This window comes from Plectropomus leopardus, chromosome 14 (assembly GCF_008729295.1).
Source record: "Plectropomus leopardus isolate mb chromosome 14, YSFRI_Pleo_2.0, whole genome shotgun sequence".
NCBI classification, from domain to species: Eukaryota; Metazoa; Chordata; class Actinopteri; order Perciformes; family Serranidae; genus Plectropomus; species Plectropomus leopardus.
The window spans coordinates 4,293,546-4,319,774 of record NC_056476.1 but is presented as its reverse complement, the minus strand read 5'-3'; the positions used below and the strand labels follow the sequence as shown (position 1 = coordinate 4,319,774).

At 39.2% G+C, this 26,229-nt stretch overlaps 1 protein-coding gene across 1 annotated transcript in view; it reads right to left on the bottom strand.

Moving 5' to 3' along the window:
* Positions 1–25,666, bottom strand: part of esr2b (estrogen receptor 2b) — a 28,736-nt gene extending 3,070 nt beyond the window's left edge. Inside the window, exons 1-8 of the mRNA XM_042501201.1 lie at positions 25,434–25,666; positions 13,008–13,529; positions 12,049–12,248; positions 11,836–11,952; positions 11,217–11,576; positions 8,773–8,911; positions 5,125–5,258; positions 686–869 (exon numbers count right to left, since the gene is read on the bottom strand). Coding sequence (XP_042357135.1) covers positions 686–869; positions 5,125–5,258; positions 8,773–8,911; positions 11,217–11,576; positions 11,836–11,952; positions 12,049–12,248; positions 13,008–13,438 — 1,565 coding nt within the window. The 5' untranslated portion in view covers positions 13,439–13,529; positions 25,434–25,666. The remainder of the gene's footprint in view (positions 1–685; positions 870–5,124; positions 5,259–8,772; positions 8,912–11,216; positions 11,577–11,835; positions 11,953–12,048; positions 12,249–13,007; positions 13,530–25,433) is intronic.
* Between the last annotated feature and the right edge of the window lie 563 nt (positions 25,667–26,229).

Below are 26,229 nucleotides of genomic sequence, written 5' to 3'. Positions count from 1 at the left end.
GTTGTCTCCTACTCCTGTTCTGCATGTTAGAATATTGTTGTCAAACAACAAATAGTCCCCTGATTTATATTTTGTAGCTATGCTGAATTTGATATTCATGCAATTTTAATCATAAAAACCACATTAGTTTCCTAAAACTGTACAAATCAGGCTTTAGATGTAATATTACTAAATTCACAAAAGTAAAACAAGACTTTCAGGTAAAAACATTATATAAAAGAATGAAAATTTGCTCTTCGTGGTCTCAAGACTTTCTTTGGGCTCATAAAAGCTTTTAAAACCAATTTAATAATAATTCCCAAAATTAATCATTTTAATGATTTGCTTTCTTACCCTCTTTCTCATTATAGCTGCATGCAGCTGTTTCAATTATGTCTTAAATTACTGTTTAAGAGTCAGCTTTCTCTTTATCTTAAGATAAAAAACAGACTTTGTTTCTCGTATGAAAAGTGGTTTATAAATAAAGTTTTATCATCATCACCATCACCTTGAACAAGGATGTTTTTACTAGCTCCTTGGAAAGTGCAGTGTCGTCTCTTTTTGTCATTATTTATATCCGTTGAGCATGACTGTGAATATGTTTGTGAGAGTGAAGTAATAAAACAGACATGAAGTTGGCCGGTATGTGTGCTTTTTCGATTCCCTCCTCTGCAGATTAACTGTTTCCTGCCGTCTCTGGCTGTACCTGACGTGGCGGATGTGGGAGAGCAGCATGGTGAGGTGTCCAAGGCGCAGAGTCTGCTGCTGGGTCGACAGGCCCAGTTTGGAAATGGCCCAGACCAGAGCATCGATCACAGAGTCCAGCAGGCGCAGCAGCTTGTTCCTGCTCTCCAGCTCCTCTGCTGTCTGAGGGGGGCTCGTACACAGATCTGCAACACACAGCACGACAACATTTCCACAAGTCCACACATTTACCATGTTTACATCAGAGGAGACTCATAATGTGCCGAAGCACTGGGTCGATATTGACCTTTTCAGTTATGTAGTCCACCGAGGCAGCTGTATATTCTGTTCTAGACCAAAATAACTGAGCAGGGTGCTTTCACACCTCAGGCTCGGTTTATTTGGTCCTGATTGAAGGGAGAAACAATACGTCTTTGAATTTTAGTCCTGCTCGGTTGCTGTTCTCACTCACTTTTAAAAACTTCCGGTTTGCAGCCTCATGGAGTAGAAGAAACTTAGCGGCGCTCCTGCCCACCTTTAACTTTATATCCTCCTCACTCCTTAATACCATCACAAAACTCTGTTATGACAAATCCGGGAAAAAAGACGACTTGGCTGGTTGGACGGTGGAGGCTCTCCCTGAGCTGCTAGCCCAGCACCACCAGGCGCTAGCTGCTGACTTTAAGACCTCCTTTAGCTTGCCGGAAACTAAATTTGACCAAGTCCGGTTCATCGTCGAGGATCACGGTCAGCGCCTTGCATCTCTCGAGCTTGCTTCGGAAGACCTAAACCAGCATGTCTGTGAGCTGGAAAACGCATGCTCCAGTGAAAATAACACCAAGCTACCGGCTAAAGTCACGGACCTGGAAGGACGGAGCAGGCGGCAAAACCTACGCATCCTGGGCCTCTCTGAATCTATGGAGGGTTGGGACGCTGGTTCTGTGCCCGTCAATGTCTATTACAGTTCAAGGTGGTGCACAGAGGCCATTTATCTAAAGTTAAACTTTCACATTTCTATCCAGATGTCAACCCCCGCTGTGACAAATGGACGAGGCCTCCCTTATTCACATGTTTTGGACTTTCCCGAGCCTTGAAATATACTGGAAGGAAGTTTTCCAAACCTTTATCCTCAATCCTCAACTCTGACCTGCAACCCAATCTTCTGGTCGGCTTTTTGGCACCGCCAGAGAGGATGATGAACGCCTGACTCCAACCCAACGCTGCACGTTGTCTTTCGCCTCACTGCTAGTTAGGGAGGGACATGTCCTGTCTTAATCTCAAAGATTCGCTCCTCAGTCTGTGACTCAGATAAGAAATTTCAAAAACTATGGCATCTATGACAACTTTCAGTTTGAACTCAAATTTACGTAAAAAGAGACAGTTTTTATTTCTATTAAGCCCCTTGAAAAATGAACAAAGTGGCCTAATTCCACAAGAACATGAGAAGAGGGCAATGAGTAATTTTACAAGAAATAACCAAAATATTGGCAAGATATTAGTTAAGTTTACAAGAAAATTACCTGATAATTATCAAAACAAAAAGGTAAAGTAAAGAAAATCATTTTCTTGTCAGCTTTTACTAATTTTTTGCAATTTGTTGGACATTTCTTGCCAAGTTGTAAATGATTGCTTCCAAACATACCACAAGAAAACTGATGTCCAGGTTTTAAAGGGTTAATACTGGGCTGATTTTATTCATCTTCAAAACACTACGATTAGCTATGCCTTTGACTTTAACTGTTTAGAGGATCGACGGGTAGAAGAGTCCACAGGTTCGTCTGAGAGCTACCTTCTTTGGCTAAACATCGATGATACTGGATGATAAACAGTATTTTAAATACTCGGGGTCAAGATGACAGCGCTTAACAGTAACCATTAACTTCAATTGTGTCTGCTGACGTTTTCCTGTCTAGCTGTGGACGCTGTGCATGTCTTAAGACGAAAACCAAAACATTATATGCGGCACCAGAACCCAATCCACGTTTCCATCCAAGCTGTGACGTTTACACAACCAAAAACACGCGTAAAAGCTGTGATTCTTTCATGTAACGGGAACAAACGCTTGTAAACATCTGGCCATCTAGCTCACCAAAGACCCGTAATTAAATCACTCTTCAGAAGAAAAACTAAAGACCAGAGGAGAAGCTGTCCACCCACCAGGACAGAGGACAGACTGAGCCATTGAGCCACAGCCTTCCATCTGTCCAAATACATAAATCCTAAAATTCCTCCCTTTTCTCTTTTGACTTTTCAGACTCGATTTCACTTCTTTCACAATTTGTTCTTTTTCTGCAGTGGAGCAGAGTCAACAGAGAGAACAGAGTTTGGCACGGACCCCGTGTACGTCTGTTAGGGAGGAACTTTGTTAAACTCAGCGAGGACACGCAGAGAGGTCGGTCACCTCGATGAAACCGGCGCAGTGATTATTGGTGGTGCTGGGAGAGGACAATGTGACCGCTCGGGAACACGTGAAAGGTTAAACAACAAAAGCAGGGTGGCAATAAAGTCCATCTTCACAGGTCATTTCATCCGAAATCTTCTTCAAACAAGCCGAAAGTTTTGCCAATCTAACTTCTGTGGGAGGATCGCCTTCACGTAATGAAACTACATCCAACGACGAGTGCAACGTGACCCCGAACACGACACTTTGTTGAGTGGATTTTAATGTGAAGTTGATTAATAATAAACTACTCTTTAACCGAATGAAATACAAGAATACTTGAAAGCGCCCAAAAAGTACATCTGTGATAAATTCCTTCAAGTATGATAGTGTAAATAGTGCATACATTTTTTAAATCATATTTGTATGAAAAAAACATTGTGATCAACACTGTTGCTGTTTAAGAGAAAGTGCTTCCATATGCTATTTAGCACATCAGCTTTTATTTGACTAAGGCGCAAAAACTACCCGAGGCAAACTCAGTGTCCAACTTTTCTCTTTTCATACAGCTTTTCTGATGCGAAACTGTAAAAAATATGGAATAATGTTTGTTTCAAACCAGCAGATATAGCCAAAACAACAAAAACAGACAAAACAAACAAAAGGATGATTTGGTCACTCATGAAACAACTATCTCAGAGTTTCCTAGAGAAAATTGTAGTAGAAGTAGTATACTTTAAGATTTTAAGATAATGAGCTCAGTATTCTGAACTTTCAGTATCTGGAGCAAAATGCACCTGAAAAATAACTTGAGGAAATAAATAGGCTCCAGGTGGCAATTTCAAATTTTTATTTGCATATTTAATCAACATTTTATATATTATGCTGTGCATCTAACTTTTGGGTTGTAGCTGCAGGTGGTGAATGGTGATTAGGCTACCACTCTTAAATGTTTTGTTTCTGCCCTCTAGACAAACAAAATGTTATTTGACAACTTTAAGTTTTAATTATTTATAACAAATCTGGAAACCTATTTAGATTTAATAGGAAATTCCTTCAGAATTCAGATTGAAAAAGAAGACTCAATACTGCATTCAGATTTGATGATTTGCTGCTTTTGACCCGGGACATTGACTTTCAAAAAGAAGTACGACTTTTTTCAGTGTCTTGCTACAAAATCTATGACAACTAGATACAATTTCTTTTTTGGCTTCTTTGCCTATAAGTTCAGGAGTCATAAGTAAAATTGTTATGTTTTTATAAATGATCATATTGTGGACGTACCTGCCGCACATTTTTTATCCTATGGTTGAACTTTGCACCAACTTAAATAGTGTTTTCTGCAACTACATACTAGTTTTATACATCACATTGCATAAGGATCAGTTTTATATTTTTTACAACCCATATAATTTAAATATTTACATATGAGGGTAAAGTGTCTTTTAGTGTATTTCTTTACATTTATATTTGTACACCATTTACACAATTGATATTACACATAATTTTATTTTCAAATATTTACATACATACTAGTGCTTACTGTTTACTATTACTGTATTTTATATTTTTACATACTTGTGCTGGTACTTATTTCTACTTGCTTTAATTCTCTATGCTGGCATCCGAGCAACTGAAGCCAACCAAAATTTTCCACCACGGATCAATAAAGTATTTCTGATTGGTGATTCTAACAGAAAAAAATGTGCAAAAATCTATACTGCAGCCATTAAAGTGACTTATGTCTCAGGATTTTTAAGTATGTTTATATGAAGGCATCATTCTGACTATCAAACTTTCACGAAAGGAGAACAATTTAAACTAAATAGTGATATACAGTCTGGCTTTTGGATTTGTTTAGTCAAGAGGGACAGATATGTAACAGGTGTCATTGACCCACTTAGTTCCAGATTACAGTCAGTAACCACACCGAGCAAAGGGACACATCATCTGAGTTATGTAAAAACCAAAAACACGTTCTGATGTAGCGATTGGAGAGGACAGAGCAGGATTTGCTGCTCGCTGCAAACTAACTCATCTGTCAAAAAACACTGCGGTTTGTCCGCTTCAGCAAAACTCACTGTAGTTGAGGAGGATCATTGCCTTCAGACAGACGTACTCCTCCCTCTGAAGCTTCAGCTCACGAAACCGAGAGGTGGCTGCCAGCAGCATGTCGAAAATCTCCATGATGCCCTCCACACACTGTCCCTCCTCCCTACAGAGACACAGTGAGAGAGAGGGTGAAATAGAGAAAGCAGAAAAAGACAAAGTCAAAGCAAGAACACAGGGAGGGAAGAGAAAGGCACTAGCAAAGAAAGAAAACCAGAACAGAAGACAGAATTTATGATTCTGCAACAATGTAACTTAAAAAAAATTGTCTGTAAAGCTTATTAAAAGTTGACAAAATTACAAACAAGAATGGAGATGTGGAAGAAAAACAAGACAAAGAAACTGACGTAAAAATGAAGAGAGACGGGTGAGAGTAAAACGATAAAAGTAAAGGCATAGTGAAGGAGGTGATAAAAGAGGGATTACAAAAGCAGCTGCAGAGAAGAGAGAGATTGTGAAATTTTGGAAGAAATAGAAAAAAGTAGAAGAGTGCAAAGGTATGATTAAAGACAACGAAGTATTTCGGTATTTCGATGAGGAAAAAAAGCCTTTTAAAGATCTAAAGGTAATCTGAGTAAGGTCACATTTGGGCCGGACAGCCAATCAAATTAAGGTGAGATTTACTTCTGTTTTGACACTGCTAGACAGCACATTGAGACAATGACAAATACAGATGAAATTAGGACATTTTAGGACATTTATTTCCAATGAAGATTACCCCAGTATTCAAAATGAATTGGACCTTTGCCAAGACGTTTTTGAAGTTGCTGCTCCTGTAGTGACTTGTCTCAGTTTAATAATATGTGCAGTAAGAGGCTTACTCTTAGCTTTATCTCTCAGTTGTTGTTTGTTTTTGTCTTTTTCATGAATTTTGTTTTATAAGGTCTGATTGTTTTTTCTTGTTCTGGGATGTACAGTTTACTGTATTTTTAAGGCTGCCCCTAGCTAGTTAAAGATTTGAATCACTATGACCCCTCAGTCGACTGAGATAGCTTCAGTTTGAGCAGTCGTGTTTTTTTTTTTGTTTTCTTTGCTAGTCACTGTTCTGTGCAGTGTACTTTTTGGAACATTTTGGCCCACAGATTTTGCAGTGGAGTGTGCACTCTTGACTTCCACACTACTCTTTGGGACAAAGCTGTGGACATGGGTAAGAGGACGGATTAGCATCCAGGATGTTTCCCTGAGCTGTCCAAGGAGAAAGGGCTACCACAGGCTGAAATGGACCAGTCAACAGAGAGAAATAAGGCTGTGTTATGAGAACACATCAAGGTTAACCTAAGCCTAGAGTGATAGTTTCTGTGGTAGTGAGAGAAGAAAGGTCAAACACTAAAATCATCCAACCATCCGAGGAAGAGAGACTTCCCATAGAAAGTATTTCACTATGCTTTCTCCTTTTTCCCATCACTATAAGACTGCATTATTCCATATTTTTGTTATTTCAACAAATCTGTAAAAAGACAAAAAACAGCAATGGATGCATCTACTAACAAGTATTGTGTTTGTATTCAAAGATCGATATGTCTTGTAGAATTATATTGTTGTCCAAATAATATGAAAAAAACACATCAACGTGTTAATCGGTTAACTGCAGAGAAGATTTTTGACTGGTTAGTCATTTTACAGGTTAATATTGCTTCTCTTCAGTTCAGTAGTAGTACTAGTATTACCTCCAGTAGGAACCAGTGGGCTTAGGGCTGAAAGACACATGAGAACTCAGAAAGATGGACAAACACATTGCTGGTTCTGGTCATTTTGTTGGATTTGTTGATAATAGGAAATCTACAGAATAACTGCAAACAAAAGAAATTATATTTATCTTTTTATAAAACATGTCACCATGACAAAAAAGCAACCGCACACAAAGAAAGCATGCCAGCTGTGTTTGTATGTTTGATACAGTCATGCGTGCTTGTATGCACACCTTTCTACAACAGTTATAGCCAATAATCCGAGAATGACTTCTTGTCATCCTGCACTTTGAACACCAGAAAGAACAAACCGATTTAATGTTTTATTAACTGCTGACAAATTACAGGATTAGGTTTCCTGTGACTCATAAGGAAATCCAAACCGCTGGTAAAGTGGCAGCCTAATTACAGCATGTTTGCACTGAATACAAAGGGTGAACTCAAGTGCCAGAAACTGCCAACCCTTCTCTGGCCAAAGTTGAAGGTCACCGTGGAAGGGAACAAGGAGCGATAAAAGATTTTTGGCAAGAAAAGAGTTGACAGCTCAGAAGAATCAGAGATATATCTGCAACAAGCACTGCTGATATCTTTCGTGTTTCAAGGTCTGAGTGAACTCCCTGTTTATTGTGTGATGTCAATGCATCAGAGTGTAACAATGTGGGAAGATTGCACTGTAACCACCATCACTGTTATGGAAAACACGGCAGCTGCACACAGTCTCACATTTAGAAGAGAAGTTTAAGCACCACAAAATCTCATAGAGGCTGCAGCCTTTAATACATCTCAAAGAAAGAAGATCCAGGCCTTTGTATAAGACAGATTATTATCAGAGACAGACATATATTTCTGCTTTCCAAAACAGTCATGTTTGATAGATATATTAAAATAATTTATTTAAAGGGACAGTTAACCAAAAGTCAACACTATATGTTTTTCCTTTTACCCATAATGCAATTTATCATTCTATATTGTTTTAGTGTGAGAAGCTAAGTGTTGGAGATATCGGCCGTAGAGATGTCTGCCTTCTCTCTATATTTTAAAGAACTAGATGGCCCTTTGCTTTCTGCGCTCCAAGCACCATAAATAGCATTTGACAACCGCATCAGCAACAATGATACAGTTGGCAGGTGTCGTTTGGTGAGTGATTTTTCCTGACTTCATATGAGTAGGGAACAACTCTGTTTTGTCAGTGAACACGATGGGTTAAAAAACGGTACTTAAGAACTTGTAAAAATGTATAACGGACCTACTTATTTTGCTCTTCTAAGGTTTCACTATCTGATATGAATTAATTACAACAGTGACAACATTTATTCTGTAGATCGATTTAACTTTGGCTTACTCTGCGCTCCGCTGCTTTCAATAAATTTCATACTTCTTGCAGATGGTTTATCAAAACATTCCTACTTTTAGAGATAATGCTCTTTGAAATGCTAAATTACTTCTTATATTAAACCTTCAATAGCACACGGAATAATACTATTGTAAAAAAGAGCAGAGCTAACTTCAACCCTTGTAGTCAGCTAGTAATGTTAGTGTAGTTTGCTGGTCTACCTGTCCCATCACAGCGAGGCAACTCACTGAGGCAAAGAGTATTTTTATATTTTCACGACATAATTTGAGATTAAATACTCAATTAGCATAAATAATGATAAGACTTCAACTGAGAAGTCAAGCAAAGCTATTTTGCAGGTACAGCACATAATTTGCAAATCAAGGACTCATTTAATCGGACACATTCTGTGCAGGAACATGAGAAAACACTCTGCAAGACAAAGCTAACAAGCTTTAGCATGTGGGAGTAGCAGACAAAAGTGCCTGTCTCACAAAGACATTACACAATATAATAAACCTGCACGCTGTCCCAGGAACAACTTCATGAAAACACTGAGAGCAGTCACACAAATGCTATCTGCGTATTGGACCGCTCACCTGGTGAGTTTGAAGTCTGGAGAGAAAATGAGTTTTCCAGGATGATCCACCGACCTCCACATCAGGCCCAACATCAGGATATCCAGCCAGCAGCACTTCAGCAGGTGGATCTGGTCAGCTAGACTCAGCTCGACAAAGCCTAAAGACACAGAACACAGAGAAAACAAACAGGCTGTATTTAGACCAAGAATTAACGCACATAAGCTTAAGTATTCATTCACACCCAATCTAAACCTGGAGCAGGTGCTGAAGCAAAAAATAGTAATTAGTAATTCATAAAGAGCTTAGTGCTTGAAACGTCACTTCAGCACATTAAATAAGTGATAACTGGAGCCCTGCAGTGTACCAGCCACTTTTTACCTTTTTACAAGAATTAACATATAAATCACGTATCTATACTTTCCCCCAAAACCATCACAAAAACCTTTTTATGTCAAGAAACTTTTTTCTATAAAGCACCAAATCATAAATGTTATCTCATGACGCTTTTTATATAGCGCAGGTCTACCACTAAACACTTTACTTTCATTTACAATTACCCCAAAATCCCCTCTATTGCAAGCACTAGGAGAAGTTGGGGAGGATAAAGTTCCTCTTCACAGGGAGGAACGTCAAACAGAACCCGGCTCAAGGTGGGTGGCGGGCTTGTATTGAGAGTGAGAGAAACTTAAAACCTTAATTAAATATAAAGGCAGCTAAAAAAAAATCTGTGCAGTTTTGGCACCACTGGCTGCAAGTTGCACTAAATGCGCAAAGATCAAATCCAGTCTTCTCAACTTTGTATAAAAAAGGATATAAAATGTAAAAAATGTATAAAAAGTGTTTGCAGAAACAACAACCAGTCAATCATGCGTTTAAAGGAGCCACGCAACTAAGCTTTTATGAGTTTTAGACACAAACGAAAATACCCTAATCTCAAAAAGCTCACAGCATCTAACTCTACAACAACGACATCACTTAGCAGCAACCATATATTTAGCTTGACAGTGCCTTGCTCACCTGTCTGTGCTTTCTGGGATCTTTCATCAAGCAGACAATGCACATTCATTTTCACTTCAGTCTGAGTAAAGGAAAAAAAAATCAGGGAATACGGTCTATTCAAAAAACTGGGAGTCTTTGTGATCCCCTCATATTAACACCTCTCTGGGGGAGTTACCTGCTGGGCTGAACACTAGCTGAGAGGAGAGAAAAAGGAGAGTAAAACTTATAAAAAGGGATGGGACGGTGAGGAAAATGAACCAGGATCAGTCCAGAAAAGAAAAAAAGGCAACACATTTAGACGGAAAAGGTTATGATTATATTCTATGATTAGTCAATCCATGCAGTCATTATCTCATGTGTTTGTTTATTCAGCTTTCACGCACAACATCTGACACACTGACATGTATAATGGGTGGAGGTTGTGTTTACTGTTGCCTCGGCTTTGTTTTTACCTTCATAACCCTCAGTTTTGTTTCCTGGTGTTCACTAAGCCTGACCAACTTTAACGTGACAAAGCCAGCTGCCTCCACTGACCCAGAGTCATAACCAGTGAACACACTGCCCTAATGTTTACCCTGACCTTTACCTTGACACAGCTCAGCAAAGACACACAGAGAAAGTCTGCAGTCTGACATGTAAACTAGTCTTTAATTAAAAGTTCCTTAGTTAAGTCCAAGTCCATAATGAAACTAAATAAAGACCATGCAAGAGGAACGAGCAGGAAATGGGGAGTTTTTAAACAAAGATGTAGACTGATAGTGTCATGTATTTCCAGGTTTTCATTGAATAGTGGTTTCCGCATGGAGACAAAGAAGGGCCAAATGTTTTGTCAAGCAGAAACAATTAAAATGTGAAATAAAATAATAAAAAGCTTAAGCTGAAATTCATGTTGAAACTAGGGCTTGGCGATATGGAGAAAACATATCACAACGATATTTTTGACCAAATAACTTGTTACAGATATTGTGACAATGTTGCAGTGTTACAATGAGATTTTTGATGAATAATCATTAGTAATGTGGATATAATGACGAGGTGGGTAAAGTCTAATAATAGAACAGCTAGAACAGTCTGGTAAGTTCAGAAAATTGTATCACTTTACTGTAAAGTAGCATTTAAAACCAGGAAAAGGCAACACTTACAATATCCAAAATCCAGTCTGGCATTCTGCTGCTCCGTCTGTGCCAAGATACGCTCTGTCTCTGAATAACACTCTAAATAACTGAACGGTATATATATAACCCCATAGCACTCCAGCATTAACAGTCAAGCTCCAAAAATAAAAAAAAATAATATGTGGTGCCAAATGCTGATGTTGTGTAAGGCTGCCACAGATAAATTAGTGTATAGTAAACTAAATAACATTTAAAAAGTGAAAATATTCTTATTTTAAAAGGCTGGAAGAGGCTCTCCTCTGCACTGAGGATAAACACCAAGACTGAACTTGACAGTTTGGATCTTACCGGGGATCTTTTTAGCCCAGCTGATCATGAGAACCAGTTCCTTGTCTGCCAGGTTGGTGAGGGACATCATCATGCTGGCCTCGGTGAAGGGCTTCTGCAGGTCCTCCATGAGGTAGATATCTGGAGGCTCCGCCTCCATGATGCGGGAGATGAACTCCTCTGGGCTCATGACCAGATTGTGTGCGTGGTTGGCCTGAGGGAGAGGGGCGAGGGGGGCGAGAGGAGCCTCCAGGTGGAGATGCCTCTGGGCCTGTGAACCCAGCCCCACCCTCACCAAACCCCTGCCTGTGGGCACCCGATGCTGGAGTCTACCGCGGCGGTGTCGGGCCCCTCGATAACTGCAGCGTTCACGCCTTACACCTGGAGCGTGAAGGCAGCAAGAGAAACAGACCATCACACGACCTGTGAGGTTATCGATGACCTGTTATTTTGTTTATTTATTAAACTAAAAAAGTTAGAGAGCTCGTGAAACAGCAAACTTGCCAGTTGAACACATTTTTCGGCTTAAGCTGTTAACCATATCGTCATATAGAGCATATAGAGCTTAAACTTTTTGTGGAGTTGTGAGGTGAGAAAATGCCAAGAATCCCAATTACTTTAAAATCAAGTAGGCACCTACCGCACTTCATCATGCCCACTTCGTAGCATTTACGTAGGCGGCAGGCCTGGCAGCTTTTACGTCGGTTCTTGTCGATAGTGCATTGATTTGTGGCAGGGCAAATGTAGTCATTATGTCCTAAGAAGAAAAGCAAATGCATACTGCAAAATTACTTTAATAGAAGAGAAGAAGAAATAAACAGTGAATAAACAAACAGAAAGAAAGAGCTGATACCTTGGATACTCCTCTTGAAGAAAGCCTTGCAGCCCTCACAGGACCACACACCGTAGTGGTAACCCGAGGCGTAGTCGTGGCACACAGCGCAGAAGTGCATGTCAGCTTTGCCTGCTGCGGATGAACACAAGGAGGAGTTGACGCCTTCCTCTCCTTCTCCTGATCTCTTCCCCAGCAGCTTGTTACTGCTGATGATGGAGCTGCAGGAGGAAACACGGACTCTGTGAAAAGGGACAACTTGACATTTGGAATTTAGCCTGTCATTCAGCCATCACTGGTCTTCCAACAGGTAATCTTCTGCTGAGAATGTCTCCACAACCGAAGTGTACTGAAAATTGCATCTGAAAACCCTACGGTGTTTATAATTGTAGCATAATGGGTGTATATAATAATGCATAGTGAAGTTACACCTGCTGTGTATTTTATTCATTTTTCTTTTCTAGCGTCAACACAACATGATATGAATTAGTGAACAGCATGTAGGTTAGTTCTTCTAGTCTCCTAAGATCAGTAACCTATAATAAAAGTAAAATGCTCACTCCTGTATGTCAGAACTCCTGTTTTCAGCCAGACTTGGTCTGGTCTTGGTTCCACAGACAAAAAATGCTCAGTTCAGTTCAATATATTAAAAGCTGTTTCGGGAAATCTTGCAATGAACCAATCACAGTCCAAAAGCACACATCAGCAGGATTAGTTTTGAGAATGTATGCCATGTGTCATATAGTTAAATTGGACTGCACAGTTCTAAGTACTCCAATCCAAATATAAGGCCATGTTTTTTTGCCGCAAAACTTGTTTTATAACAGTTGTGGGACAAAGCTTCCAGATGTCCACTTAAAGACAGACAACTACAGCAGAATATTTTCAATTTATGACCATTTACCTCTCAAATTCACCAACTGGCAGTCAGCAAACACTCTAAACTATCTCCTTCTGTGGGTCAGTGTCTGTGAACCTACCTGCTGGTGTTGATGCTGTTGGTTTTGGGCTCCAGCCATGGTGCATGTGGGCTGGGTTCATTGTAGATGAGAGGCTGAGGGCAGCGCAGAGTCAGTGAGGGCATGTTGGGGTGGCTGTGGGAGGGCCAGAAAGCTGATGGGCTAAGAGGTGGGCACAGAGATGACGGGCTGTCAGTGATGGACGGCCTAGCATAGCTAAGCACAGATGGGCTATAGAGGGTCAGAGGTCCATGGCTGTGGTTGTACTCGTGGCTACTGTTCTTATACGGAGAGGGGATGCAGATGGCGTGGCTGTCCATGCCCAGAGGAGGGCTGTACACGGCGGGCAGGAGACCAGGAGAGCTTGGCCTCTCTGAGGATTTGCTGGAGTCCACCTCCTGTAGCTGAAGCAGTGGTAACGTGTTAGCATCCAACCCAGGAGAGGAGGCCATGGCAGGGGGAATGTAATATAGAAATTTGCAGCGATGATGAATATGATGATGCAGCTGGACCTTCTAATGCATGTTTCAATGTGGATAAAACCTGTGGCAGAGGGGGAGAAACATGGTGTGACAGTTAAAACTTTAAATCAAAATTGAAATAAAACAAGGCAACATCACAAACACAGGCAACTCAGCAGCTCCCACTGCGCACTGATTTGACATTTTAAAACATATCTCCTAGTACAATAAATCTGTTAGCTGATCAACAAGAGAACTGTTAAAGAAAATACATTAAAGTGGAGCATGACTTCTTGCCGATAGCAGACACCTTTTTTCGGGGCCATGCAGTGTGGCTGTAGGGACAATAATGTTGCAGCCAGCAGCACCGTAACAAGCAGTGATGTCAGAAAGCAAGCTGTTACATTTATGCAATGTTCATAATGCAAAATGCCACACACTTCAGTGGCATTTAAAACATGTATTTGGTTAGTGAAAAACGTGATGAATGATTACAAATGGCTGCTAAAACATAATTTTCAGACAATGTTTAACCTTACAGATTAATTTGTGCTCAATCTTGACTGTTTTTTTGAGTGTTTTCTTACTTTTAGACTTAACAAATAGTCTAAGTTTTCAACTTCTACTTAAATGTCAGGGAAATTAGCTATTAGGAAGATCCCTATTCCAGAGACAGATTATAAAAGTGCAAGGTGATCACCTCGTACAGTTGGATAAAAACTGCAACCAAATGTGCCGGAGAAGCCATCCTCTGGTTAATGAGTGCAAGGATCTACAACACAGCAGCCAGAAACTGTGCATAGGTAATCTCTGACACCACAAAGTCCAAACACACAGCTGGGATCTCTGGGGTACCAGCTAGGCCTCCTACTGGTCTTAAGAGACAACATCGCATCAGCCCAATCCTTTTGTTAAAGGATCTTGTTGTTAATCCATGTTTTGTGACTGTTGGAAGAAGTTTGCCGTTATTGCTTTAAGCCAGCTAACACTGAGTTTTAGTAAAAAGATCATAATTTGGGTTAAAGTGAAAACAGTCCCGAAGATTAACTTATCCCATGTGCTGTTTGATGTGTCAGTGAAGTCATTTTAAAGCAGACTTAACTGCACATAATCAGTTGCAATTATTGGCATTATTTCTGTATATTTTTATCTCTTATGGCCAAAAGCAAAACACAAAAAGGTGGCAGCTTCTTTTGTAACAGACTGAATCAAATCTAAATTGTATCATGGCAGACTTTGTGATATCTGCTTATATCATATTGTTGTCCAGAGAATCTATGTATCGTGTTGTGATGAACCTTGTGGAGAAAAAACAAATTAAGAAGTCCATTCTAAACTGAGCAGATGTGACAATCAAGATAAATACATATTACATAACCAAAAGATAGATGTTAAGCGCAACTACTGATTGCTGATAACCACCACTTCCTTGTGAGATTCTGAGAAGCCTACCGACATTGCACAGCTAAAATCTGGGCTGAGAAATAATGACAGAGAGGTTGAAAGCCCAGATTTTGTTATTCTACAGCTTAGCTTTGAGGTGACAGCAGAGTGGACAGAACATCACGTCAAACAGTCGCAAGGTCAATCACATCAACAGTCAACATGTGAATCACCCATGCCAGGTCAAAGTGGCCTCTCAAGCAAAACAATGCACCCTTCCCTGTTCCCTCTGAATAAGGTCATAATTATATTAGACCCTAACTGAGGGGATGGATCTTAAATTGTCTTTTCTAGATTGGAAATGTCATAATAAGCGACCAGTCCTATGTTAAAGCGCTCCCTCGAATCCATCATAGACACGCAGCCTTACAGACTCCTTTACATTACTTTGGAGGACACAAGCTATATTCTCTTGCAGAGTCTTAAAAGTGATTGTGTGCTAGTCACATAGTCACACTGTGTGCATAACCAAGTTAATCTCAAAGAATTACAGATAGACTTAAATAGATACAGTATATTTGCAATTAGCTTAGTACACTATTTGCCAGTTGTCCATCATGTGTTGATGGTAAACATCACAGCTTGTACTGTCAACTCAGGCTTCGTGGAAATCATCAGTTTTCATTCTGAGAGCAAATCCTTGTGGCTTAGAAACTTCTGAGCAATTGAACACATCATTAGTTTTGGTCTCTGTGAGGCTGTATGGTTCAAGTTCAAGGTGCAAGTTAACCACTGAATTGGGATCAAGCGGCAACCTCGGGGGGTGAAAATTGAAGTCAACACGAAAGTGCCAAAAACTGTAGTTCTTTGAACAACCACTGAATCCCCATCGACCCTCATATTAGAAACGCAGATTTTACAACAGAAATAAACAGGTTTACAGACTAGTTTTGGTCTCTATAGCTAATTTCCCTCCTTCATGACAACTGTACAGGGAGTGAATTTTTATTTTACTCCCCCCTTTACATTTTATAGAGGCTTAAAGTTATACATAATTAAGGACGGACTGCATTAGTGACAGGCTCTATGTAGATAGTGTTTTTGGCTTCTCATTTAGATCCACACCTTGCTCCTCCACCGCACAGACCTCTCACCCAAATATGGTCACTTCTGGCTCCAAAAAAAAACATGATGTGATGGCTGTAATGCCACAGGCTACAAAACAGGAGTTCACTAAGCTATGGGTGACATCATGGTAGCTGTGTTAATTATTTATACAGTCTATGACTGGGATTCAGCCATGGACGAAATTTTGATTGATTCACAACATAGATAGCACATGGACATAAATTAAACATTAGTGTAAATGAAAGTTTAATATAGTGTAACACTGTTTTTGGACGGTAAAAACTGCAGTGGACAAAAAACGGCGCTTTGAAAAAGTGCAGGGGACATGTCCCCTGCGCCCCCCCCTAAAATTACGTCCGTGGATGCAGCTAATATCAGATCAGATCACACTCACACTTTTTACAATCAGAAATAAGTCTGGAAGACATCCACTGAGAATGGACTGAGACTGACCACCTACGAACTACCATGAAAATCAGCTAACTAAGGCGGGGTTTCCCACACATTCATTTATCTGTAGTGGGCCATCACAATCAAAACTACCAGGATTAGATGTTTTTTGGGGGGCTGGACAGTTCATTAGGACGACTGGATATCTGGAACTAAAAGTCTGCGTTTACTCTCTTTGCAGCAGCTCCTCTCATCTACTGATCTGATCAGCTCTCACCAGATCAATGGATCAACCAAAATTCCTCAACCTTCTCCTGAGGAAAATCACAGAATTCATAAACATCTAAATTTAGGGAGGGGATTAGGGCTGGGTAAAAAAATCGATTCATCAATGCACTGCAATATGTTTTTTGGCAATTCAATATCGATTCATAAAATCCTGAAATCGATTATTTCTGTTGTAGATATCAGAAGGTGTTCTAATGAATTATCTGGGTATTTCTGACATCAACACATAACGGAATCGATATCGTAGCAAGTGGATCAATATCAAATCGAATCGAAATTGAATCGAATCATGAACCAAAGAATCAAAATTGAATTGAATTGTGAGGCTCTTGACAATACCCAGCCCTAGAGGGAAACAGAATTTTAACCCCTCTCCAGGTAAAAAAAACAAGAAAAGAAAAAGAAAACTAAAACTCCTGAACCCCCTTAAGTTTGTAAAGCAGCAGCAAGACACAGTTGTTTTTTTTACCACTAAGGGGCTAAAAAAATCTAATCGGGCTTCTGTCAATGACAACTCCAGTTCAATACTCCTCCAGTCCTCCAGTAACTGTAATGTGAATACATATTTAAAACCTTGTCAGAACCACCACGAAAGAAGCAAAATTCCCAGCTATTGATTGGCCTGGAGACTGTTAACTTAGCTTGTCCTTGACACCACAATCATACAGGATTATTTTGCTTCACACTGATTATTCTGCCGGTACATTGGTTGAGTGGTCATGGGTAATGCATCAGTTAAATTCACTGATATGCTAAATGAAAATATTATTGTGCCCATGAAAACTGAACTTAAAAAGCTAAACACATCCAGGTCAAGCTTTATGAAACAAGCAATTAAACAGAGAATTAAACTGCTGGAGAATAACAACATGCACAATAACAGAAATAATTCTAGTAAAACTAACAAACTACAGTTTGACATTTTACATCTGAATCATATCAGACTTGCCAGAATTAAACACTAACATCTTATATTTACTTGATTTAATTACATTTTAATTTGGTCTGTGATTAATGTGCTGCATATAAAAACCCTCAGTTTTACATTTCAACAGCTACAGTTCAGCTACAAGCATGTTGAAAAAGATTTAACAACTCACTTACTTAGGCAGGCTGCATGCCTCAACAGTTAGGCTTTACCCACCGACTGTGTACAAAAACTGTTTTGTCAGAACGTCTATTCGAAGTTTGAGCTTTGGACAGACTGGTGTTATGGCAACCTTCCATGGCAAACCACCAGCCAGGCAAGGGTCAAAGGACACTGTCTTAATGCAACTCTGTCTTTTATTATACTTATTCTTTCACATATTATGGTCTTTCAACTAACATACCAAGGAAAACAAACACAGACATCGGAGCTATAGCAACTGCTCAATTTGAAAAAAAAAAAAAAAAAAAAAAAACAACATTAGTGGTTGCAAAATCAAAAGCCTTTAGGACACCAAGTGTCCTAAAGGCTAACCTCTGTAACCATTTGTGTGTTCATTGACAGTTGCCAGTTTACATGTCACCAGATTTTTTCATAAGTGCCAAATGTCAGTCAGATAGCTAGCCATTAAAAAAAATTCAGACAACTATTTCCTCAATGTTTCAAAACATGTCACGGTCACTTTTTAGATCTTGGTTGTTTTTAACTATATTTTTTAACAGCAAAAGATCTTAGGCCTTGAACATCGGGATCTTAATGTTTGCAGCAGCTACATATGTCTGAATTGGAGTGTGATGATGTGCTATAGACTAATTTCACTACTACTAGCGACCGTTGTGGCAGGGACACTGTCTTATGGTGCACCTGCTCTATCCAAAGAGCCACCAACCGCCCTTTTTATGATAAATTAAAAGTTTCAGTGTTGATGAGTGGGGTATTTACTGATGTATTTTATGTTGTAGAATAAAACGTGAAAAGTCTCTCAAGCTTGTGTTATCCAAAGAGCTTATTTCAGGCATCGAACCAAAAAACCTATTGTAAATAAAAAACTATAAAAAAAAAAGAAAAAAAAACCCAAAACAACTGACGTTAAGACGAGGGAACTGGTGATGTAAACATGCTAAATCATTTCCGGTTTCTAGGACTCATTCCCGGGGTACTCTGCTGCTCCCTTGTTCCGTCACATTCCCTCTCACTGTGCGTTCACACCGGGCACGACTCAAAAACATACAAAGTCAATGAAAGACAAGCACAACCACAGCTGCTGTGGGCGAAATTCTCACAAGTTTCAAAATGCTCCAAAATAAAACAAGCGACCATATATGTGCAAGTAACACAACACAAATTTTTTAGCACATTTGGTGTGAATGCACAGTCACAGTTGCAGACCTACTCTTTCTCTCTTTCTCCCTCTTGATTCTGTCCAATGCAACTCACCCAATGCCATTTACGCAGGAGAACTGCAAGTTACAGGAAAAACTAAACTAAAAAGCAAAACAAAAAAACCAAAAAAAAAACCTGGTAATTTGGTGAGAACCCAACCTGATTTAAGTCATGGAGATAAAGACCTGGTCTGAGCTTGGCGGGTCTGGTGGTCAGACTCAATCCCTTGCAGCCCTTGCAGAAAATCAGAGATCTATTGTACATGTTTACTGGTATATTGTTCTGGGCAAGAGCATAACTGGAGGTCTTAGCAATAAATGTATGTTAGATTGATGTTTGTTTATCAGTTATTTACAACAGAAAATGTGTTTTAGTACATGGATTTCCACATCTCGTCCAAATATGTTGGAATAAACTGGTTCTCCATTGTGATTCATCAATGAACAACAATAATGAAAAACCTGGAACTCCCTGCAGAGTCCAGTGAAAGAGAGAAAGCCCATTCAAGACCCAGTTCAGGCTGAACTAATATGTTTTATCTCATTATAATGAGATCACATGAAAAAAAAAATGTTGATAATGTGTCTGACAACAAATAGCACCGGTCTGCCACCTCTGGATGATAGAAGATAAGGTCAAAGTCTGTCTGTCTTCACCAACACAAATATCTAAAAAAAAAATCAGCACATCCACGTGAAAAGTTCCAGAGGGCATACAGTGCTATTACGATTTAACAAAGCAGTCATCTACAAGAAATATCACAAGTGAGTTTCATGAAACAAGACAGAAACATGAATGAAAATACAATTTCTCCAGAGAGTACGGTTTGCAGGCAGTATATTAAAAACCTGTTTATTTCTTGTGTATAAAGGAGTGTGAAGCCCTCCTCCCCTCAGAACAAGGCTTCCAGCCAGCAGCACATACCGAAACACAAAGACCCCCAGCAAAACCATTAGCGAGCCTCAACTCTTCCTTTTTCTCAGCCTCACAAAGCCAACAAGGAGCTGCTGGAGGAGAGGCGCTGTGTTGAATTGAAGAGGTGGACAGATTACATGGGAGCGGGAGGAGCCGGACAGTGAGAGGCTTCAGCAGAATCGACAGACTGATTAAAGTGTCACAATTTGGAGTAATTGTACCTGTCACTGCTGCTGACACATCTGTCCTGTCTACTGTAGTACTGTACTCCAAAAAAGACACCATATATTAAGAAGTCATTTCATCACTTTTGAGAATTTTTTGAGCTTCTTACTTATCTTGAAAGGTAAAATATCACAGATTTAAGATAAAATTACATTTGTTGTGCCAAGTTTCTAGTAATTCTAGTTTCTAATATGTTAGTTTTTTATGCCTTTCTTTGTCATGCATTACCATGGCATATGAATATATTTGGGATTTGGAGAGATAAAATGAGCACTTAGATATGAATTCCCTTGGACTATGAGAAATTTTATTGACTTTTTTTGTATTTTTGGTACTTAAATGTTACCTATAGACCTAAATAAATCGCTAACTAAGCTGATAAATAACTGTTAGTTGCACCCCTATACAACATAGGTTAACTAATAAAAAAATTAAAGAAATAATTTGCAGATATCAGAATAGCTCAGAGTGTATTTTGTGCTTACACACTGACAAGCAATAAAGAATGGGATTAACAATTCTGTTATTTTTTTACTGTTGATTTCTCGTATAGGGCTAGGCTCAAATTTAATAAAGAAAGGCATTTAAATTGACTGATAGATCATTACAGCCTTAAAAACCCAGCATTGAGCGAGAGTGAAAATTTTACACATTTTTACTGCGATTTGACTACAATAGTGATTGTCCTTCAGAGAGCTTTGTGACAGCAGGATGGACGTATAAAAGTCAGGGGAGAAAGTGCGCTGTTGTAAAAATGAGAAGAGAGACGTCCACAGCACTGAACCAAAGTGAAAACATCTCATGTGTCACCTCTGTGTTGCATTAATTCACAAACAGACAGCAGCCAAATTCTGCAAACTGCCAAAGTGAGACTGAGCAAGACACCTTTGACCTTTACCCTGAGAGCTGAGGCCTGCTTGCATATGACGACTGTTTCAACAGAAATCAATAAAACTTTATATTTCTTCATCTATCCATGTGAATCAAACATACAATGGTGCCAACATACAGTACTATGAACTTGAGTGTAGGGCTGGGCGATATGGGCTGAAAATTATATTGCAATATTTTTAGGCTAAAGCTCAAAACACAATATACATATTGATATTTTTTTAATCTCCTCAAAAGCACTTCATTAATGCTAGAGCTGGGAGACAGAATCAAACATTACAATTTTTTCCCACCAAACTCCCTCTTTAATGTGACAATATTGTAGCATTGACAATTGGTGCATGGAAAAATATTAAAGCAATTCCAGTTTTGATCAGTAATAATTACTAATGTAGACATAATGACTAAGTGGGTAAAGACAAGTATTAAAGTAGAACTGTATCATAAATTTAAAAAGGTACATCACTTCACTGTAAAGCACCCTTTAAAATCGGGAAAAAACACAATCTTTTCCATATCACCACATAACAATATCCAGTAACTAAGACGATATATAGTCTTATATCTCAATACAATATAAAATCTTTATATTGCCCAGCCCTACATAAGTACATGCATTTTAAGAAAAATATATATCATATTCATTTTCTCACCAAAACAAATGCTGAATTATTGGTACTTGCTAAAGGCTAAAACACATTCATGCACAAGGTACAAAGTAAGTTTGACCAAAGGCAAGATTTAGTTTAAAAAGTAATTCATCCATAAGATTTGGTTAAATCGCAAACTGAATCACCTGTCCATTAATGTGGGTGTATGAGACACTATGTTAATGTAGAACCGTGTCTAGGCTCAATTCACTGCTGGGTGTAAAAGCTAACTGGGTGTCCACCCACAAACCAAACATAGCACACACACACACACACACACACACACACACACACACACACAGGTTTACACATAAAACATACACCTGCACTGTCACTTTAAAAAAAAACTCTAGGCTTGACCTCAAACACTTACGGCAGCTATACTAACCCTTAATATACAATAATCAAAAAACAAACATTAAACAAAGCCATCCACCAATGACAAAAAAAGAAAACAAATCTGGAATCATATTTTAAAAGTTCATGTGAGCTCCAAAGTCCATCCAACAATCAGCAGCAAACCAGCCAACAGCTATGCAACGGTGATATTATCTAAATATCCATTCAAAATAGCATGTTGGGTCAATTTATAGACACAGCAGGGTAAGCAATGTTTCTATTAAATCAAGAATGTCAATGATACATCCCGTAGGCCAAAACCGGCCTGCAAAAGGGTTCAATCTGGCCCACTGAGTGGCTTCATACACCTAATATGTAAGTGAATGCAAACTTTCAGACCCAGAATGAATGCCATGACACACTTTGAACACTTTCAATGTGCATGACGTTTTACTGCTACATCTCTGCCCTGCGGCTGAGGTACTATAACTAACCGAATGGTGTATATATCCCAATAGTGCTTCTAATGAACGGTCCAGCTCCAAAAATAGGAAATCTGTTTGTAGCGACAGACGTTTTCATCGTGGCGAGCCACCATAAATAAATGACAGTGGGAAACCCCAGTTTTACCGGTCTGGCCTACAAACTAAAATTAATGTAACACTCCTGATTTAAGCATTATTTTAGAGATGGCCAAAGGCATCTTATAAAGTTTCTATAATACAATCATGGATTTGTTTATATTAATTTGCTTCTCACTGAAAGACATATGGGCTTAGAAAACACACTGAATGTATTCCCTGTATTTCCTAACTTAAATACCAACATGTTCATTAAACTAAAATAAAAAATATTTGAAAGATGTTAAGTTTAAAAAAATATTTACTTAAATGTAAGAAACTGTTTTTACAGTGCACATGAGAAGCAGGAATAAGAAAATGTTTGCATTTATATGAAAAATTACTAAAATTACTAACTTAGTATCAAAATAGTTGCCATCAGTTACTTTCTGCTCTATACTGGAGCACATTAACCATCCCAAGGATATGCATGCAAAACTACTAATACAGTCCTTTACGATAACAGCATGAATCAGCTGTAAGCATTAATCCGTCCCACTATTTCACCAAGTAAAATTTGACCAACACAGCCTTATGTGCAACTTTTCAGTTATCTTCTATCAAATGTAAAGTGGTTCAAATTATATCCGTTTTCTTTTCAGAGGTCTGAGAACTTTTCAGGATTTTCAAGTCTGCAGTAAACTGCTGCAGCACAAACTGGATGAATACACTCCAGAGATCAAACATACCACTTTGTGATTTCACACTGATTGGTTCACAGTGACTGCTCTACCACTGAGGCATGACACCCTCCTCTGTCCTACCTGGAAACACCCAATGAGGGTCAGGAAACAAACGCGCAGCACCGTGTTTTAGTTACACTCTGTACTCGGGTATCTTGGGCGATTGACGACTTATAGTTGGAGTGGGGGCGATATCAGGAATTGTTGATCAGCGTGACCTTGGCAAGTTTTTTGGCGCCGGCCGGTGGAATGCTTTTCCATGTGGGCAAAACCCCATGAGCGGAAGGGGATGTGCTTTAAGTCAGATTTTTTATTTCTGGTAACGGCAGGACTTCCCTCCATCCTCCCCTCCACATACACACACACTTTCCACTCCCCCATAGCTCAGTTATTTGTGAGTGGAGAAGGAATCTGATATTTACAGCAACAGTTAGATTATAATTACACCAAGAGCAGTCTCAAGGTTGTGGAGGGGAGGCTGATAGGTTACATCCTCACTGGTTTCCAGATCCTGAAGAACAGGAGCAGATAGAGTCAGTTTTGTTGATGTGATAAAATATTCACCAATGGCGTCAAAAGATTAGAAAATGCCCCTTACAGAAAACAACTGTAGTTTTCTAATAAACTGTAAAGGAGCATATGACAACCCGCAGGAAGTTTATGTAGAAACGTAAAAACACATTTTAAGTCACTTTTACGGTTCTGCAGAGATGTTCACTCCCTGCAGGAATCTGATGGAAATATTAACTAGATTTCCAGTGAGGAAAACTGAACTGTCAGATCTGATTGGATTGAATTATGCCTGCTGTTTTGTGGTCTGAAAAATATTTCATATCTTGGATTAGCTGCAGAGAAAGATATGACTGAAAACTGGCTGCAGTGCAACAGTGCAGAGGCAGGGAAATCTTGAAACAGTCATCCACATTAAGTTGCACAGAGATATGAGATAGGATGGAAAAATGATGTATTTTGGCATATATTGGTTACAACCAATTCTTACAGAAATTATTACAATCAAACTTTTTGTCTAATTTTCACACATCTGTGTACATGTGAGCTCTTTTTGTGTGTAAAAACGATTTTCTATCCTTTGCAAGTAAAAAAATCTGACAAAAAAAAACTGGACACTTTGCAGACTATTGATATCGAAATTGGGCACAAATATCAGCCTTTACATCGCTGGATTGTCTCAATCTTTGCGTTACATGCAGTAACTGTTCCAATTTATCAAGAGTGCAACATAAACTGAAATGTAAATATTTTGCAGGTGGACAACCAGCGTTGTCTGGACTCAACTTTAGGGCTTGCAGGTCTCCGCTTTTCCTTCTCTGAGGAACTAAGAAAGATGCGGCAACACTGAAAGGAGGGAGGGACAGTCAGTCAGTCTATGTCTATTGTCTCTCTACCCATGGACACCCATTTTTAAACACAATTAATCAATGCAATGTAGACAAAAATTGACTTTTAAGGCAACATTGAAGAGACGTGTTCATAAATATGGAGATTTTGACACAATTCTGTGACTACTCCATCTGCTGTGGATGACTGTTTGGTAGGAATGAAGGCTCGATACATGAAATTTGACGAGATTTATCTTTCAATTATCAATTCTTTTGTCTCTAATAGAGCCTTTGAAGAAGTTTATGGTGTGTTTTTAATCATTCAAGCTCACAGTATCATATTACTATACATTATTATGTTTCTCTATTAGCTCTGGAGTAAACTGCTATAAAAATTGCATAGTTTTATAGTTTAAAAAATTATTTTATAACTATATCCACTAATATTCCTGGGAATTATGCAACTGGGCTTTTATGAGAAACCAATACATGCCTAGCTTTCTACACATTTAAACTTTTGCCAGTTTACAGCACATTAACACTAAGTAAGACATGCTGACAGTTAACTTAAATCATTAACCAAAATAATTAAACTACCAAAGCTGCAAAACACCACGTTAAGGTTTCTGACAAAATCACGTTAGCAGCAGCTGATTGTAAATAAACAAAATAAAACACTTTACTCTCAGGAACAGAGCAGAGCTGCACCTGTCAGACTGGAGACCACCGCTCACTTTTTCTCTTACATGCACCGCGGTAAAAACTCTCTGCTTCTCTTGGCGGAAAAGTTGTAAATAAAAACATATTCTTAAATGTCAAATACCTGCCACTCGGTCCAGCAGGTGATCAGAGGACAATATCTGGTGCTGTTTTTAGACTTTTGACGGGTTTCAGCGCCTCCGTTGCCGCTGCTGTTGCAGCTGCAAACAGTCAGTGAAGGCAGAAAAACAAGAGCCGCGACGCGCAAAAGTGAAACTATAAACGGGCATCACGGGGGACTCGGCGCTTATTCCCTCGCGTTATTCCTCCGAGTGCTTCTCCATTCCTATCGTGTCATTAATATTTCCCTTCATCCCCCCTCCACTCCTCCAAGTGCTTTTAGGTCTAAGGTTTGGCCGATTTGGAGACGTCACTAGCCACGCCTTTTTGGAGAGCTGCCCAGCGGCGCTGCGCACAGGATGAGGGTCAGAAACTTCATTGAAATTTGTTTTTAAAACCCCGAGAATAAACTGCTGCACGTTAATTTTCCATTAGAAGCTTGTCATGTAAAAAACGATTAAAAATAACAATAGTATAGTGGATAGATCCCGGTCTATCTCCGTGATTCCCCTGCATCCTCCACCCGCTCAGAGTTAATAATTAAAAGAGAGGGAACAAAACCAAAACAACATGAGGCCAAAGGGGCCTGCAAGTACACTCTGTCTCCACCAACACAATTTATGGTCATATAAAACTCTGGCAAATTTTAAACAAAGAGAAAAGAGCAAACTGACACACAGATGAATAAAAATCTCCGCATCTGTCCCCCTGCTGCTTCTCTGGTTTGGATGATTCACTTCAGCCACTTTTCTACTCTGAAGATACCGTTTATGGAAACATCAGAGTCTCTGTGATACATT